The 18,123-nt window shown below is 41.3% G+C and overlaps 1 protein-coding gene across 5 annotated transcripts in view; it reads right to left on the bottom strand.

Moving 5' to 3' along the window:
- The window catches only part of gdpd5a (glycerophosphodiester phosphodiesterase domain containing 5a), a 90,301-nt gene that overhangs the window by 27,369 nt on the left and 44,809 nt on the right, over positions 1–18,123 (bottom strand). For all 5 annotated transcript variants that reach the window (XM_086099108.1, XM_086099110.1, XM_086099109.1 and 2 more), the window contains 2 exons: positions 17,212–17,442; positions 7,833–7,978 (listed from right to left, as the gene is read on the bottom strand). In XM_086099108.1, the coding sequence (XP_085955234.1) occupies positions 7,833–7,978; positions 17,212–17,442 (377 nt within the window). The remainder of the gene's footprint in view (positions 1–7,832; positions 7,979–17,211; positions 17,443–18,123) is intronic.

Raw genomic sequence — 18,123 nt, 5'->3', positions numbered from 1 at the left:
AAAAAAAACGTATAAATACGTCTTTGGGACACTTAAACATTTAAAATAGAATGTATTTGTATGTTTTGGGGAGCAAATGAGTTAAGTAATATTTTTCAAGCTTTTTATGCCTTTACCGTCTTTACTGTCATATGTCCCAAATGGTGGTGTTTCAGGATGTTTTCATGAAGATGCTAATTACATTTTTGGATAAATGTTTTTTCTCTCCTATTGCTTAATAAGCCTTTTACTTGAAAACCAACACAAATGCACATTAGTGTCTTCAGAGTTGCTTTTTTGGGTTATTTTACAAATGATCCTTCTTTGTCACTCAAGCTGTTTTTACCATTAATGGCACTGGAGAGAGCCTCATTATGTTGTTGCAATACACCAGAGAGATCTGTAATTTTGCACAATAGCAGGGAGCAAAATAAATGGTGCTTATTTCTGAGATATGTTTGAATTTGTGAAAGTGTTGTTACTATTGAACGTCTTTACCCTTATTACAATTGTATTGTAAGACAAAAGTATAATGTGTTTAATGAATGTTATATTCATTCAGCAGCGAAGTTCCACCGCTCCTAAATTCGACCCGCCGCTCCTTCGAGCCAGCAAAGAAATTAAGTTCCGGAGACATTATCCTTCCATCCAAGCAACTGTCATGTCTTGTTTCGTTTTGCCCTCTGCTGGTCATTTGTTTTCTGTCTTCTTTTGTTGTTGTCCTTGAGTGTCGGTGGGCGGAGTTCCTGTGTCTCAGCTGCAGGCAATCCTAATCAGCAGGCTATTTTGACAAAGGACTCACAAGAGGAAAATTGCTAAGTTATTGTTCTTGCTGCTTGCCATTGCCTCAGCATTTTGTTACTCTCGTGCTTTTACCAGTTATCTCCTAGTTCCTGCCAGCAGTACTTTTTGTCTTCTGTTATTTCTTGTAAGTACTGCTGTGATTGTTCTGGTTGTTGATTTGTGTGTACCTTGTGTGGGTCTTTTTGTTTTCATTCTTAATCTTAGTTAGTAGCCTATCTTCCTACCTTCCTTAGTTAGTTATTTTGTTTTTCTGTAGGTACACGTTGACCTTTTGTCACGTCACTTTTTGTTAGTGTTTAGTTATGCTCTTGTTCAATAAAAACTGTAAACCTTGCCCACCATTTGAGTTTCATTTGAATCTTTCACCTGCGCTTTTGCGGACGCTTAACAGAATAACTTGGCCATAACATGAATTTAGCAAACTCAGTAAGTGTTCCAGGTTTTGTCAAGCCAACAGGAGTTTGTTAATCTACATGATCGCTCCCTCCGGCAGATCATGTCAGCCATTGACGTGTTGACTAATAACCTCTTGCTTGCGCTTAGATCAGGTTTGCGCTCGCCTTTCTGCTTGAAAGCCGGTAGCTTTTCCAGGCAAACCATCCATTCCTCATCCATCACGATATACAGGGGAACTTGGTTCATGTGGTCAATTCCTCCATCAATGTTCATTAGTTTTTGACCAACAGCCACGGATTTATGCAACTGATCGCTCGCGAGTTGCATTTATGATGAGTTTGCTTACTGACAAGTCAGCTGCATGGGCCATGGCAATCTGCAATCGGCGTCCTGAGGTTCGTTCTGCCTTTTCTACCTTTGTCGAAGAATTTAAGAGTGTTCGACCACCCTGTTAAAGGCAGAGAGGCAGGCAATCGTGTGTTGGATTTTTCACAAGACACACTTTCAGTTGCTGAGTACTCAATTACTTTTCGCATTTTTGCAGCAGAGTGGTTTTGACGACACAGCCCTCCGCGGTATATTTTGCAGGGGGTTAAGCCCCGTGATTAAAGACGAACTGGCTGTATGAGACGAGACTACTAATTTGGAAGACATAATTAGCTTGGCTATTAGACTTGATAATTGACTTCGTGAAAGGAGACGTGAACGTGACTTGGAGTTCTAAAACCAGCCAGCGGGAGCGATGGCAGTGCCACCTGCTGGGGATACCATGTTACTCGGGGGAGGACGGCTGAGCTCAAGAGAACGCATCCGGCGCATGAGGGCTCATCTCTGCCTGTACTGCGGGCAACCTGGTCATCGGGTCTCCACCTGTTCTGCAAGACCATTCCAGGGCCTCAGGAACGATAATCAGGATTTGGTTTCCATTCATCAAAGTGGTTTGAAGGCCCATCTTCTACACCCATCTACCTCCCAACGTCTGTCTACAGACTGAGTAATTTTGAGGCAGATGCTGCTCCTACAGGAACGAAGGGTGATACTTCTAGTAAAAGACTTCAACTCCCGGGAATTATTTCCAGTAACAGCAACAGCATGGAGGTTACAGCATTGGTTGACTCTGGTGCAGATGACTGTTTTGTGGACTTCTCGGTTATTAAGAGACTCGGGGGGGGCAGTCTCATCAAATTAGACCAGGCCAAGGAGGTGCACGATGTCAACGGGAATGGGCTTTTTGTGGTTACACACGAGACCGAATTGTTGGGGTTCGTTTTGTCCGGTATCCATCATGAGTCTAGACATTTTTTTGTTATGCCTCTGCAATTCGCGCATGTAGTACTGGGGCTAACCTGGCTTAAGATTCACAATCCAAACATAAATTGGCAGATACCTAAAATAGTCAGTTGGAGCTTGTTATGTCATTGTAACTGTTTGCATGCAACTGGTTCTATTTCACAAAAGAAAGAATTGGCTCCAATATATTTGTCTTCTGTGCCCACTGAATATCATGACCTTAAATGAGTGTTTAGTAAGGACCAGGCCCAATCTCTTCCACCACATCGCCCATATGATTGTGCGATTGAGCTGGTAACCAATGCACCATTGCCTACCGCTAGACTTTATCAGGTGTCAAAACCTGAAGAAGAGGCCCTAAAAGAATATGTTTCGTCGTCACTGACATCTGGACTTATTCGGCCATCAACCTCTCCAGTGGGAGCCGGCTTCTTTTTCCTTTTTCTTTTTCCTTTTTCTTTTTATTTTTATAGACAAGAAAGAAAAACGCTCCGTCCGTGCATAGACTACAGAAGGCTTAACGACATAACTGTAAAGAATAAGTATCCTTTGCCACTTATGGACTCTGCATTTACTCCTACATTCTGCCTCCATTTTTACCAAACTAGACCTGCGCAGTGCTTATCATTTGGTAAGGATTAGAGAAGGAGATGAGTGGAAGACGGCATTCAACACTCCCATGGGGCATTTTGAATATCTGGTAATGCCCTTCGGACTTACTAATGCACCTACGGTTTTTCAGAATTTGATCAACTATGTTCTCTATGACATGATTGTCCAGTTCTGCTTCGTCTATTTGGATGATATTCTTTTATTTTCCAGATCCCTCGAGGAACATCAGCAGCATGTTCGGCTGGTGTTGCAACGGCTACTTGAGAACCGGTTGTACGTAAAGGCTGAAAAATGTGATTTCCACTCGCCTTCTGTTCGGTTTCTGGGGTTCATTGTAGAGAAGGGCCAGTTGAGAGCTGATCGAGCCAAAATCCAGGCTGTGGTTGAATGGCCGTCCCCTACATCAATGAAGCACTTGCAAAGGTTCCTAGGGTTCACCAATTTTCTATAGGCGATTCATACGCAATTATAGTTGTAAGGCAGAACCTTTTGACAAGGCTCACATAAGTAAAGAGACCTTTCAGTTTTACCCCAGAAGCTGAGTCTGCGTTTGTTGAGTTAAAATGTCTGTTTACCAACGCACCCGTTCTTTCTCACCCTGATCCAACTCTACCTTTTATTGTAGAAGTGGATGCCTCGGATTCAGGAGCGGGGGCAGTTCTGTCACAGAGGACCCCAGTCGACCAGAAGGTTCATCCCTGCGCTTTCTTCTCGCGCCGCCTCAGTCCTGCGGAACGTAACTATGATGTTGGTAATACGGAGCTGTTGCCATTGTTCTGGCAACTCAGGAGTGGAGTCACTGGCTGGAGGGTGCAGCTGAGCCTTTCGTGGTGTTTACTGACCACAAGAACCTGGCCTATATCCGAGCAGCCCGAAGACTGAATCCTCGTCAAGGACGTTGGGTCCAGTTCCTGACCCGCTTCAACTTCTCAATTACCTACCACCCGGGTTCCTGCAACATCAAACCTGATGCACTGTCAAGAAATTTCAGTTTGGATGAGGTGGACACCACCCATGAGACGATTGTACCTGTGGCTCGAGTGGTCAGAGCGCTCCAGTGGGAGGTGGAGAAAAGGGTGACCAACGCCTTGAAATACATTTGTGTGCCTGAGGGATTTCCAACTGGCAAGCTGTTTGTGCCACAGGAGCTAAGGAGAGAAGTTTTGCAATGGGGACATGAGTCTAAAGTCACTTGCCATCCTAGCATAAACCGCACATGTTTCCTTGTTTCCCAGAAGTTCTGGTGGCCTGGGGTTAATAAGGACATTCAGGAATATGTCACAGCATTTTCTGTTTGCGCTCTCACCGTTCCCCAGCTGGTCTGCTACACCCATTGCCCGTCCCGTCCCGCCCATGGTCAAATGTTGCACTGTCTTGTTTCGTTCTGCCCTCTGCTGGTCATTTGTTTCCTGTCTTTTTTTTTCTTCTTTTTTCTTTTTCCTGGAGTGTTGGTGGGCAGAGTTCCTGTGTCTCAGCTGCAGGCAATCCTTATCAGCAGGCTATTAAGACACAGGACTCACGAGAGAAAGATTGTTTTCAAGTTATTGTTCTTGCTGCTTGCCATTGCTTCAGCATTTTGTTACTCTTGTGCTTTTACTGGTTATCTCCTAGTTGCTGCCAGCAGTGCTTTTTGTCTTCTGTTGTTTCTTGTAAGTACTGCTTTGATTGTTCTGGTTGTTGATTTGTATGTACCTTGTGTGGGTCTTTTTGTTTTCATTCTTAATCTTAGTTAGTAGCCTTACTTCCTCCCGTGGTACTCCGCCTACTTTCCTTAGTTAGTTATTTAGTTTTTCTGTAGGTACACGTTGACCTTTTGTCATGTTGCTTTTTGTCAGTGTTTAGTTATGCTTTTGTTCAATAAAAACTGTAAACCTTGCCCTGCATTTGAATCTTTTGCGCACGCTTAACAGAATAACTTGGCCATAACATGGATTTAGCAAACTCAGAGCAAGTGTTACAGGTTTTGTCAAGCCAACAGGAGCTTGTTAAACCTTGCCCAGCATTTGAATCTTTCACCTGCGCTTTTGCGCACGGTTAACAGCAACGGGGCGCTCCTGGTTGTCTGCTTCCTCGAGCCACTGTAAATGGCTGTGTATGACGTGTGCATGCAGGGAGAAAGATGGCGGAAGAGAGTTGAGGCTGCATGTACTCAAATGTGGAGTTGAAATGAGAAAGTGAATAAAAAGAGAGATAAAATAAAACACCAGACTGCAGTGTGGCCTCCTATTATTCTGCAGTTCATTTTTACTAGGGGTGGGGGTTGGATCAATATTGCAATATTTTGGTGTGCTCTTTGTTGCAAAAAATATATCAATACACTAATGGCAGTATCGATATTTTATGACGACACACCAGCGCAAAGCACATAATGGATTTATTCTGTCATTCAGACATGTCAATAGAGCTGGAAACATACTCAACGTAACACGCCGCTTACACCAAAGCTAACTTAAAAAAATAAAGCTTTACCAAACAATACATTTATGCCAATGCAATTACCTTGGTGGGCTTTTACTTCGAAGTCGGCCTGCGCGGCGTTGTGACCCCCACCTTGACTTCCTTTTTCAATGTGTTGGCTTGCATATCGAAATTTAAATTACATATTTTATACCAACATTATTGTTGGTATCACAATGCCAACCCGAAACTATATTTAATCGCTAATTTATGATGCTAAGGAACCGCTAGTTAATTACGTCGTCATTGTATGATACCCCGCAAGTGGTTAGTTAGTGGCTAGCAACTAACGTTAGCATTTGTGCCTGGTTGGTACGGTGGCCCTGAAGTGCAAAAAAGGGCTAGCAGGTGAATGATTTTTGGACGCCAGGGCGAACGTGTCTGCTGGCACTGTTGTTCGAGCTTTCGTGAAAGCTGGCATCATTGCTAAACAGCCTCACGGCAACAAGACTGACTCCGATAATGAGTGGGGACCTGGCATGTTTGATAAAGAAATTGCTCAGCTGTTTAATTTGGATACAGAAGATGAAGACTTTAACGGATTTGTAGATGAAGACTGATAAAAATAATGTCAGTTCATTGTTGAATAAAGTACAACTGAACTCACTGTTTTGCTCCTCTTGTGCTGCTCCTGCATTCATGCTACCGTTTGTTTTAGCGAGCATGCGCCATTGATGCAGTGCGCTTTATGTATAGGCTCCAGACAAATTTTTTAGCGGAAACACTGAATAGTTATTGGAAACTTGTGCACTTGAATCCGTAGAGTTTAAATGCAACAAACACATGTACAGCGCCTTGCAAAAGTATTCCTACCCCTTGAGTTTTTCAACATTTTGGCACGGTACAACCACAAACATAAATATATTTAATTGAAATTTTATGTGAAAGTTAAACACAAAGTAGCACACAATCGTAAAGTGAAACAAAGTGTATATCTTATTTCTAACTTTTTTTTACAACAAAAAAACTGAAGTATTCAGCCCCCCTGAATTAAAACTTTGTCAAACCCCCTTTTGCTGCAATTACAGCTTCAAGTCTTTTGCGGTATGTCACTTCTAGGGACTGAATTTTGTACCCATTTCTCTTGCAAAACAGCTCCATCTCAACTAGGTTAGATGGATGGAAGATTGCCCTGTATTCTGCACCATTAATCTTCCCTTCTTCTTGCGGGGCTCTCCCTGGTGTCCGGGGCGGCGCCGCTCCGGCGCGGTCCATCGCTCTGGGCCCGGCAACGCGGTTCGGGGCCTGTGGGCCGCCGGGGTGCCCCGTGGTTCCCTCTCCCCTCCCCTCCCCCTTGCTGCCTCTCCCTCCTCGCCTCTCCCCGCCCGTCCTCCGCCTCCCTGTCCCTTCTCCCTCGTCACCCTTCCTCCTTCTCTCCCCCTCTCTCTGCGGCCCTGCCGCTGCCCCTTGCCCTTCTTGTCGTCTCCTTCCCCCCTCCCTTCCCCCTCCCCTGTAGGCCTTCCTTCCCCTCCCCTGGGCCGGGGGCTCCATCCGTGGCCCGGGTCTCGGCGTTCCGGGGGATGGGGGGATGGGTGGGTTTGGTGTGCGCTCCGGTGGACCTCCTGGCACCTCGGGCAGGCCCCAGTATCCGGGGGGCGAGCCCTATCGCCCCGCCGGGCTGGTCCCATATGCCCGCCGGGGTCCCGGTGGGGTGGGGGGGGGGGCCCCGCTGGTCGCTCCTCTTAACTCACTGCACTAGGTTTGCACAATACACTTTTATAGACATATAGGGCACATAACACACTTTGGGGGGGGTGGAAACACCGTCTTCGCCCTACAACTCCCCTCCAATTTTAATGCACCACACAACTGTGTGTGTGTGTGTGTGGGGGGGGGGGGGTGCCATCGGTTGGGGCAGACCGCAGTATAGAGCAGTGCTGCGGTCCCCTATCTGTGTACCCGCCGCGCCGCCCCCCCCCTATTTATTTTTTTAATGCACCACATACACTCACTGGCGAGCTGGCACACACACTCGACGACACAACAAGACACACCTGGGGCAAGACAAGTGGCTGAGGGCACTGATTGGTTGACACGAGGAAGGGCAGGATTACACTCAACAAGACCAAGTGAGACACATAACCCAAACATGACAGATTGTGTGCTACTTTGTATTTAACTTTTTTATGAATGTATGTCTTTAGCGTGCATTTCAATGAGCAACCAACATTTGCTCAGTCATTGAGGATTGCTTTTACTAGGAATGCCTACATTTGTTTTATCATCCTACTTTTGACCTCTTTTTTGCTTAAATTAGCTTTTCCTTCCGGCTTTACTGTAGAAATGGCTCTTACTGTATATCTTTGTGGCTGGCTTTGCTGTAATGAAGGGTCAGGCTTGTAATGCCCCTCTGCCTTATCTCTGCCACTGACAGCTTCTCATTTGTGGTCTCCTGAAACCCTCGAACCTTCTCCCTGTCAGTGCCGTAGGTCCATGTCACCTGGCACAAACACGTGAGACACAAAGAGCCTAATTAGAATGAATACATTATTTAGAGTCAATCTCATGTTGTTCAAGTCAAAGTCAGGCCAATTCTCTTGGATACCAAACTATACATAACTACTATTTATAGGTATGTTAGTGGTAGTGTAGTGGAAAGTTTACAGCATTTGATATATTATTCACTGAAAAAAAATATTGTACACTATATAACTGTAAAAAAAAAAAAGTAAAATAACAGAATTTTGATGTTTATTCTATTCGATTTTACAGATTTTTCCGATATTTTTAAATGTAATTTAATTTTCAAAAATAGACTTATCTGTGATGCTGAATGTAAAATAACATGAAATCACTGTAACTGTGAAAACACACAATAAGGCTTAAAAAATACATATGTTTAAAATATGTTCACAAACAGGCTCAAAATCACGCAGGCAGCAGCCTCCACATACGTTTTGAAATCGGTAAATAAAAAACAATACATAGCATCTTAATATAACTGTCACATTCTCAATTAACTGTGATTTCAATGTTTTTTGCATAGGCCATTACATTATATATAGCACTGACTGCCTGTCTTTTTTTTTTATTAAGGGTACCACCAACTTACAATAATTTAAAGGAGACCTGAAATGAAAATTCTAATTTTTTTAGGTTTTTGTCATAATATGCATTCCCCTATCCTGACTACAACCCATATTTCCCTTGTCTTTGGCAGTGTGTGTCAGCACAGCTCAAACAGCACTCTCAGCAGATCGGTTTTATACGTCACTAACCCCGCCTTTTTCGTTTTTTTATGTCACTAGCTCAGCGCAAACTCCACCCTCACAATTTTGAACCCCTCCCCCCACTTTCATTATAATACTCGCCAAAGCTGGTCAGCACTACGGGCGGCAGTGGACCTTTCACAAGAGAGAGCAGGGAATGGCTGGTTTCTGCTCGCTGGCTCATGGAAGCCGCTCTGCAGCAAAGCGAGCCTTTCGGCGCCGGCTCGCGTAAGCCGCCGGCTGTGGAAACACGTGAGAGATAGCGGGGACTGGGTGGTCTCACTGCCTGCCAAGCGGGGACCTCCGTTCATTCTCTCACAAAGGTTCACCACTGCCCGACCGGAGCCTGCCTTGCTGCCGAGCAGTTTCTGCGAGCCGGCCAGCTCCGTGAAAGGACCGTAGTATGGGAAGCGGCAACCGAGTTATCTGAGGCGGGCGAGACAGAGAATAATGTTGTAATAGCATTTTGTACATAAAGGTTGCATTTAGTGATCATCTATTGAAACTGAAGAGCAAAAATACATGTAGCCTAAGACAGTGTGTACTAGACCGAAGCAGGTGGAGCAGGAGAGCCTTGGCCACGCCCAACTCATTTTGTAAACAGAAGCGCTTGGAATCAGGCGAGCCTTGGTCACGCCTACCAAAATCTGTCCGTTTGAAACTGGGCTCACAGTAGACTATCTTGTGGAGCTTGTATTTGTACAAAAAGGCAGAATTTCACCCAAAAATATTTTGATACAGTATTAGGGCATCCAGAGGATGGATGATGATGTCGCTGCAAAGCTCATGTTAGGACGCCTTTAATACTAAGCGTAAAACTTTAATCCACGAATAGAAACAATAACACTGTTGTAACTATATATATTATCTGTACAAAAAACACATTAACACAATGTGGCATGGCATTAACACAGTCACAAGTGTTACTAGTTACACAAGTAACAAAGCATGATGGGAAAGCCTCCTACCATTGGCATCAGTGAGCTCAGTAGTGCACCAAAAGTGGTGAGAATAGGTTTCAAAATAAGAGTACTAACAGCAAGTACAGAGTTAGCTGCCTTAATCTTGCTAGTTTTGCTGCATTTGCTAAGTGCGCCTTGTTAAGTCTTATTGCATTTAATATACATTTGCTTATTGGTCCCTTTTTGTCCTTTTGCCCATTTTATGTTCATATACTTGTTCAAATAAACACTGATCATGCTTTTGTAAGAGCATTCAATTGTAAATACGTTTTTTTTTGTATCAAATGCAATGGGGCATTAGCACTACCAACTAAGTAGGGCTGTCCCGATTAGTCGGCATAATCAACATCAACGTCACCAATGACATAAATACGTCGGCACGCACAACATACCGTTGAGTGTCGTTCCCTTTTTGTCTTTTTGCCCATTTTATGTTCACATACTTGTTCAGTGAAACACTGATCGTACTGTTGTAAGAGTATTCAATTGTAAATTAGTTTTTTTTATCAAATGCAATGGGGCATCAGAACTAAGCATACATTCCATGTGATCCAAAATTGCTTTAAAAACAATAATACAGCGGTGGCGTGTATCAGTAGTAGAGTGGTCATCTAGTATCGCTGAGGTTGTGGGTTTGATCTCCTTTGTGACTATGTCAAAGTATCCTTGATCTTCAGCAAGATACTGCTGTGTCATCAGAAGCTGAATGAGAAGTCAAAATGTAAAGTGGGTCTAGGGCCTCATGAGGTGAAAAAGCGCTATATAAATTAATGACCATAACAGTAAATTGTCGCAATTTTAAACCCAATATCTAGTTTTTCAACAGTTTTTTGACGTTTTGATAGATTAATCACATTATTTTTTGGCGTCATATACTGTTATACAACATCAAACACAAATTATTATACAACCTCTTTCCTAAAATGATGTCATTAACTCTTTGACTGCCAGACGTTTTCAGAAAAGGGATACTGTCAGTGCCAGCCGATTTAAGCATTTTGACTGATCTTTCAAGGTCCACAGAAAATGTTCTGTTTGGACTATGGAAACACACATACTACCAAATGAAAGATTGAACTTTCATCTTTCATCAGAAAAAAAAGTTTGTTTCTACCTTATTCCGTTCTTTAGTAATCAACAATAGAAAATGGTTAGTTTCACCCAAATGCGCTTGTTTTGGACCAAAATACGGAGAAATCAAGCTTTTAGTGAATGTGTCCATGAATGATGCCACAAACACCTAAATAGTGCTTTACTTCTATAAAACACTACCACCAAGAATGAAAAAGTGTTTTTTGATAGCAAAATACGTTTATTTACATTCAACAGTGTAACAATTTGACAACAATTTGGCAAACTATTTACAAATGTGTGCAACTGTGGTACTATTTACAATTATGTGGATGTTTCAACGACAGTTTTTCTTTATGTGAAACACTCCCCTGCGTGCAAGGAGACGCAACAGGATTTGCACAACAGATTAGTTTCACTGCGATTGCCTCTTCGCGTGCAGAAGCTACACTTTCTTGCAGGCCGTTTTTTCCGGGGAATAGCAAGTATATACTGCAGTGTGTGTTGCCATCAAGTCTAATATCAGGATCATGCTACGGTTATGTTACAGTGGTGTTATGTCTGGCTTCCTCATGTCCTTCAGTTGCTATACCGGGTGGTAAGAGATGTTCTGATCCATCTTATCCACTCCATTCATGGTGGCATCGTAGTCCAGAACCAGTGTCTTCTCCGTGATCAGACTGTATCCGCTCCTCCCTGATTTTATTTTATTATTATTTTTATTTTTTTGGGGATTTGTTGGAATCTAGATGTTTCTTGGGTTGGGGAAGAATTCTGGTGGGTGGCCCGGTGGGTGGTGTCTGGTCGGTGCTGGATTTCACCTTCCTTGGTTTTCTTTGGTCCCCTCGGGTCTCCTGACGGCGGTGTTTGGTTTAGGTGAACGGTATGGGATTTTTTCTAATAGGTTTTTGGTGAGCTAACAAATACACGCACGCACGCACGCACGCACGCACACACGCACGCACGCACATACACATACTCACCCACACACACAAAAAAATAATAATAATAAATTAATATATATATATATATATATATAAAAAAAAATAAAGAGCAATGATGATGACATTTCCGAATGAACAATACTGAGCTCTTTATAGAAAAAAGAAAAAAAAAGGAAAAAAAAAGAAAAGAAAAAAAAAAAGACTACCCGCTCCTCCGATGAATATGCATTGGACTCGGGGTACTCTTCATTGTCCGATCGAATGTCCGCTTGTGCAGCTCCGCGTTTTCCGGCGTTAGCAGCGCTAGCCGGTGAGGCTTTATGACGAGAGAAGAATGCTTCCAACTGTGGCGTCAACGTCGGGACATACCATCATCATCATCATCAATGTGCATTGGTCGATGCTTTTCGACTACTCTCCATCGCCCGATCGAATGTCCGCTTGTGCAGAAGTACCCGGTCGGTTGTGCTGCGCGTTTTCCGGCGTTAGCAGCGCTAGCCGGTGAGGCTTTATGACGAGAGAAGAATGCTTCCAACTGTGGCGTCAACCTCGGGACATACCATCATCATCATCATCATCATCATCAATGTGCATTGGTCGATGCTTTTCGACTACTCTCCATCGCCCGATCGAATGTCCGCTTGTGCAGAAGTACCCGGTCGGTTGTGCTGCGTGTTTTCCGGCGTTAGCAGCGCTAGCCGGTGAGGCTTACTACGTGATCATAACGGTCGCGTCAAGGCTTCCAACTTTGGCGTCAAGCTCGGAGTCATCATCATCGTCGACATCAATGCGCTTTTTAGTATTGATCGATGCTTTCCGTCTTTGAAAAAAATGCTCAAGCGTGAGCTGCTTGCAACCGGTCGCCATTGTTGCTTCATCAGCCATTGTTGCATCATCAGCCATTGTCCCCTCAACACTCCGCCTCACGTCTTCTACTGACGCCCACGGTGGGCGGCCCACCCAATCTTGTCCAAAGAGAGTCATCGCTGCCATCTAGGGGCCAAAACGAGTCATTTTACTAACTAGATCTGCTTGATACTTTCAGCGCAGCTGCCCAAGGCTTTCCTCCACCCGTTTCCCCCAAAAAAAACAAAAAAAACATAGTGAACGTCTTTTAACGTCCTCGGCGCCCCTCCGTAGGTTTTTACTAAACGTTTTATAACGTTTATGGCAGTCAAAGAGTTAAAAACAACTAATAACAGCACATTTCTGTAATTTTAAGCATTACTATTTGTAATACAATGTTTACTTAGTATATTTCTAGGTAATTTAATTGTTTTCAAATGTGATAAATTGGTATTTCTATAATTTCTAATTAAACATCTAAAACAACCTGAAAATAAGGCAAAATCTACTACAAACTGTAATTATGGGGGGAAAAAAGTGTATTTTCATGAGAGGTAAGTAAGAATAAGTTTGGTGGGTCATGGTTAGCTCACTGCACCCGCACTATATGTAGAGGTTCGTCCTCGGAGCAGGCGACCCCAGTTCGATTCCTGGACTGTGTGGTCCTTTCCTGCAGGTCGTTCCCTCTTGCTCCTGTTTCCTATCAACTCTTCAGCTGTCCTGTCAATTAAAGGCTAGAAAGCCATATTTTTGGCGCCCCAGCAGCTGGAAAATTACCGTGTTTAAAAAAACAAAACAAAACATATTTTTACAGTGTAGAAATATGAATATGAAATTGACAGCAAATATTGATATATTTACTGTGTAACGGAGATTAAAGGGGTAGGACCTGATAAGTTTATACTTCTTCCTACTCCTTTTCGAACATGAATGTGCAGGCCCAGTGTGGCCCGGCGGGATAAACCGGGAATTTTCCCGGTTGGCCTCCTCTTTTTCTAATCAATGAATTACTTGCATAATTATAAATTCGAAAAAATGACATCCAAAAATTCTAAATGTCATACGCAAACATTTATTAAATGCTTTACTTTAATGCATGTAATTATGGTTATTGCTCAAACAACCTGTGCTACCTTAAACGTAGCCATCCGCTGTCACGCTAAAGGATAATCTATGGTCAAAATTAATAGTGCAATTAATCTGCGTTAATTCATGATTAACGCGATCTTTTTTTGTGATTAATTAATCAATTAATGCTTTAACTTTGACAACACTAACAACAATACAAATTGCCCTAGAAATGTGATCAATAAATGTGATGAAATAAACACTTTAATGTATAATATACAATGTTTTTGAGTTATGTTTTACTAATTGTGAGTTACTTTATCTCTTATGAGGAATTTTACATTATTTATTCTCTTTTTTTTTTCTTCCTATTGTTTTTCGTTTGTATTCTTCTTCTTCTAATTCTTCTTTGTAAACAATCTCATTTTTGGGGACCTGAACATTTACGAAAACTCACCAAACTTTGCACACTCCTCGGGCTCGGCCAAAAATTTGATATTATGAATTTGCCATAACAACATAATGCCCCCTAGCGTGGAAAAATATGCACCAATCCCGGCACATTTGACCGAGAGCTACAAAAATTGGCAGGCACGTGAAGCGCCCCGAGACACACAAAAAAGTCAGTGGAAGCCATATCCTAAAATATACAGTAAGTGAGTTATGAATTTTTGAATGTCCAATTTTGGCCCATTTTTGCACATTCACTGTGGTCATTCTTTTTATCCATTTGCCAACAGTTTTCATCCGATATAATTCTAACCTGGCATGTATTATCTCAAGACCTGGGACAACAACTGGGTGGAAAATCTTGACTTTTTGAAATACTATATGATGGGGGTGGTGCCTCAAATTTTGCCTTTAATATTCCTTCATCAAAAAAGAGGAAATGCTTAATAACAAAACCAAAAAATACCAAACTTCTCATGCATCTTTATAGCCACGGCCTGAAAACGTGGTTATACATGTAGCGCCACCTAGTGGTGACAAGAAATGTCATACTTTACATTTTTATCTATTATGCCAAGCTGAGGCGATCCAGTTGAAATTTTGTCAGAAAAGCCTTAAGATGTTGATCATGCCCAACGCTGAATATTGTAACTTGCAACTACGGTGCCGCAAAATCTAATGATTCACTGTGACAATAAAAGCTGCATTAACTTGACCCAGATGATCATATCTTCTCAAAACTTCACACATTTGATTAGAGTCCAGGTCTGATTACATATACAAACTTATATTTATTCGTACTGATAGCGCCACCTACTGGCATTTATTGTATTTTTTTTTCTCCAACCACTGGATCAACCTCATATTTGCTCAGAAGAGTGTTTAGGCCTTCATGATGTCATAACACGAAGTTTGTGAGTTTACGCAAATCGCTTTGGGCGTGGCAAGGTACTGTTTCCCAAGAAAACGTCAATTTTGAGGGCCTAAACATGCACAGAAACTTGGCACATACATCTGGCTTGGCAAAATAAGCAATATTTTATTATGTATTGTGCGTTGTTTTTTTTTAATTACTCATGAGCGCCCCCTAGATTTTTTTTTACGAATCAGCCCCAGTTGTACGTTTAAGCAAGGTCTACGAAATTTTTCGGGGGGTATTTGAGGGAGCCCATGACCTACAAAAAAGTCTCTTGGACCCATATGCTTAAATGAACAGGAAGTGAGTTACACATTTTTTAATATCAGATTTTTTGCCAATTTTGGAACATTTACAGGGGGCATACTCTTTTTATACAGTTTATCAGCAAAAAAAAGAAAAAAGAGTTGATTTAGTGTTGAGTTACACTTTTAAGTTTTGACCGTTTATGTTTGTAAACAAACAATTCAAAACCGATTCCTCCAATGACTCAACCCATGGCTCAACCCCCATTCTTCTCGTCAATTTTGCGCCTGCCTTCAGCGACACGCCCCCCGCTCTGTGACTGGCTAGAGGGGCAAACATTAACTTTCCGTCCAGAAACGTCCCTCTTATGGCAAAACACAGGCTGGGTGGTGGTGGTTGATGACAAAATCACCACCACACATTAACAGAAGCTCAGAGGTGTTGATTTAGAAGGATTTCATGTGTATACATCCAGTGTTTATTTCTGAGTGAAAACTCAAGACCCTACCTTTAATGACAAGATTTTATGAAAAGAGGTTTCATAATAATTTGTGTTTGATGTAATGTGATTCATCGTTCAAAACATGTTGAACAAAACTTGAAAAACTAGATATCGGGTTTAACTTTAAAACAGTTTACTGTTATGGTAGTTCATTTAGATAGCATTTTTCTACCTTACAAGGCTCTCAAACCGCTTTACATTTTGACTACTCATTCACCTTCTGATAGTGCAGCATTAGGAGTTCAATATCTTGCTCACGGATACTTCGACATGTTCACAAAGGGATTGAACCCACAACCTCAGGGATACTAAACGACCACTGTGTTTTCTAATTTTAGATCACATGAAGCGGCAGCATCCCAAGTCCAATTCTTTGCTTTGCATATTATTCACCCTCTCAAGCGTTCCCCTTTCCCTACATCTCATTAGATGTCCTTTTAAAATACATGTTAAAACAATGTCAATGAATGTTACCATCTAGGACATTACAGTAATTGTAGTTTCAATAACAAAAACATTAGTCAATTAACAAAGAATTTATTGTAAAATTACAAATGTTTACTATTTAATTTCTCAGTCATTTTAAATGCTTTTTACCCCCCCCCCTAGAGTTTTAAAGTAAAAATTTACAGTTTATTCCCTTAAATAAAAGACAAATATTTGTGAAATTAAGATTCATTTGCGAACAGAAATATTGTGTGTTTTCACAGTTACAGTGATTTTATGTTATTTTACATTCTGTATATAAGATCACAGTGTGTTTTTGAAAACTAAATGATATTTTAAAAATATAGGAAAAATCTGTAAAATAAAATAAACATCGAAATTCTATTTTTTTTCTACAGTGTGACTACTGCAAAATGTTATTTTATGTTGCTTTTGTTGCTTTGCTATTGTGTATGTTGTTTTGTATATATTGTCTTCACAGGTGTACTTTTATTACTAGTCTGTTTTTCTATTCTGTTTTTTTTTCAATTTACATGATCAAAATAAAAATAAAAATGTATTACTTGCACAGAAGGAAATGTGAAATGAAGTACAGTATTGAGGTTTCATTGAGCTCATATTTTATTATTAAATGATTTCTTATAAAAATGTTATGCTAATCACATAAAAAAATATAAGACAAAGATATAGTACAACTCAACGTTCAGTGTGGTATGGTGTGATTTCAAAACAAGGAGCAATCATCGCCGGGGTCGGACGTAATATGTAAATCTCCATAACTGGGCTTTTTGAGTCGTTAACATTCCATTATCAAAGACAGCAAGCCATTTTCAACTCTTGATATTAGTCAGTTTTTTTGAAAAAAATAACATAGCCTAGTACCCACAGACCAATAGTTATTGATTTGTAAAAAAAAATATATTAAATTGACCAAATTTACAAAAGTTTTGGTCAGACACCAGCGATCTAATATACTGTATAAGTATGATAGGTTAATAGAAAAGGGACTTACCATCGTCACCCGCTTCTGGGAAATCCCTGCTTTCTGCACGGTCCACATCGTGTTCATGAACCAACTCCGGTAGCGAGGGTGGCCTACAGGAGGCCTTCGGACGTTGAGCAGTGCTGAGATGTTTGCTCTGACTGCAAGACGAAGCATTTCCAACAGACTGCAAACTGTCTGGTTGCCTATCCTGCTCCGATCCCTCCCGCTCAATGTGTCTACTGTCCAATAGGGATCCCTCTGGGAACAAAAGAAAGCAACATATAGGGAGATACTTGAGCCTCTCATTGCCATATATTACAGTAAGCAAGATTAAGGCAAGCTGCTCTAAAATCAGTGACGTCTCTGCATTTGGGGCCAGTGGGGCCACACTATATTGCGCTGTTGAGCACTATGCAGGCTCATAATTGGTCTTCTTTATAGCTAATAATTTAGAACATTTTATTTTATTAAGAATAATAATATTCAAATAAATACCAATTACATTAATAAGGTTATAAACAAAGTGGAGGTGAGAATTTGCAAGAGTGACCACCTTATAGCAGCACAGCTTGTGGACAGCACACTTTTCAGCAAAACATTTCCATGCGCTGAATTTAAAGCAGCAAATAAAATCTGGCCAATTAGAAATAAAGTTAAAATAGAAACTGAGCTGAATGGACAGCACTGCTGTGTATCATATTTATTTTGAACGAGGGCTGCTCAATTATGGAAAAAATAATAATCCAGATTACTTTGGTAATAATCAAAATCACGAATATTCAAACAATTCTTTTTTTATACAAAACAAGAAAAACTTTAAACATTTAAAAATATTAAGACAAATACAATTATTTGAAACACTATGATTATGTAAGTTCCTTTTGGAGCAAACAAGATTGATTAAATTAGTCATTTTAAAATAAAAAATGAGGTGCAAAT

This window comes from Leptonotus elevatus, chromosome 16, assembly GCF_054856555.1.
Source record: "Leptonotus elevatus isolate MCC_2025b chromosome 16, RoL_Lele_1.0, whole genome shotgun sequence".
Lineage (NCBI taxonomy): Eukaryota > Metazoa > Chordata > Actinopteri > Syngnathiformes > Syngnathidae > Leptonotus > Leptonotus elevatus.
Note: the sequence above shows the minus strand (reverse complement) of the source record. Positions and strands in the feature narration are given on the sequence as shown.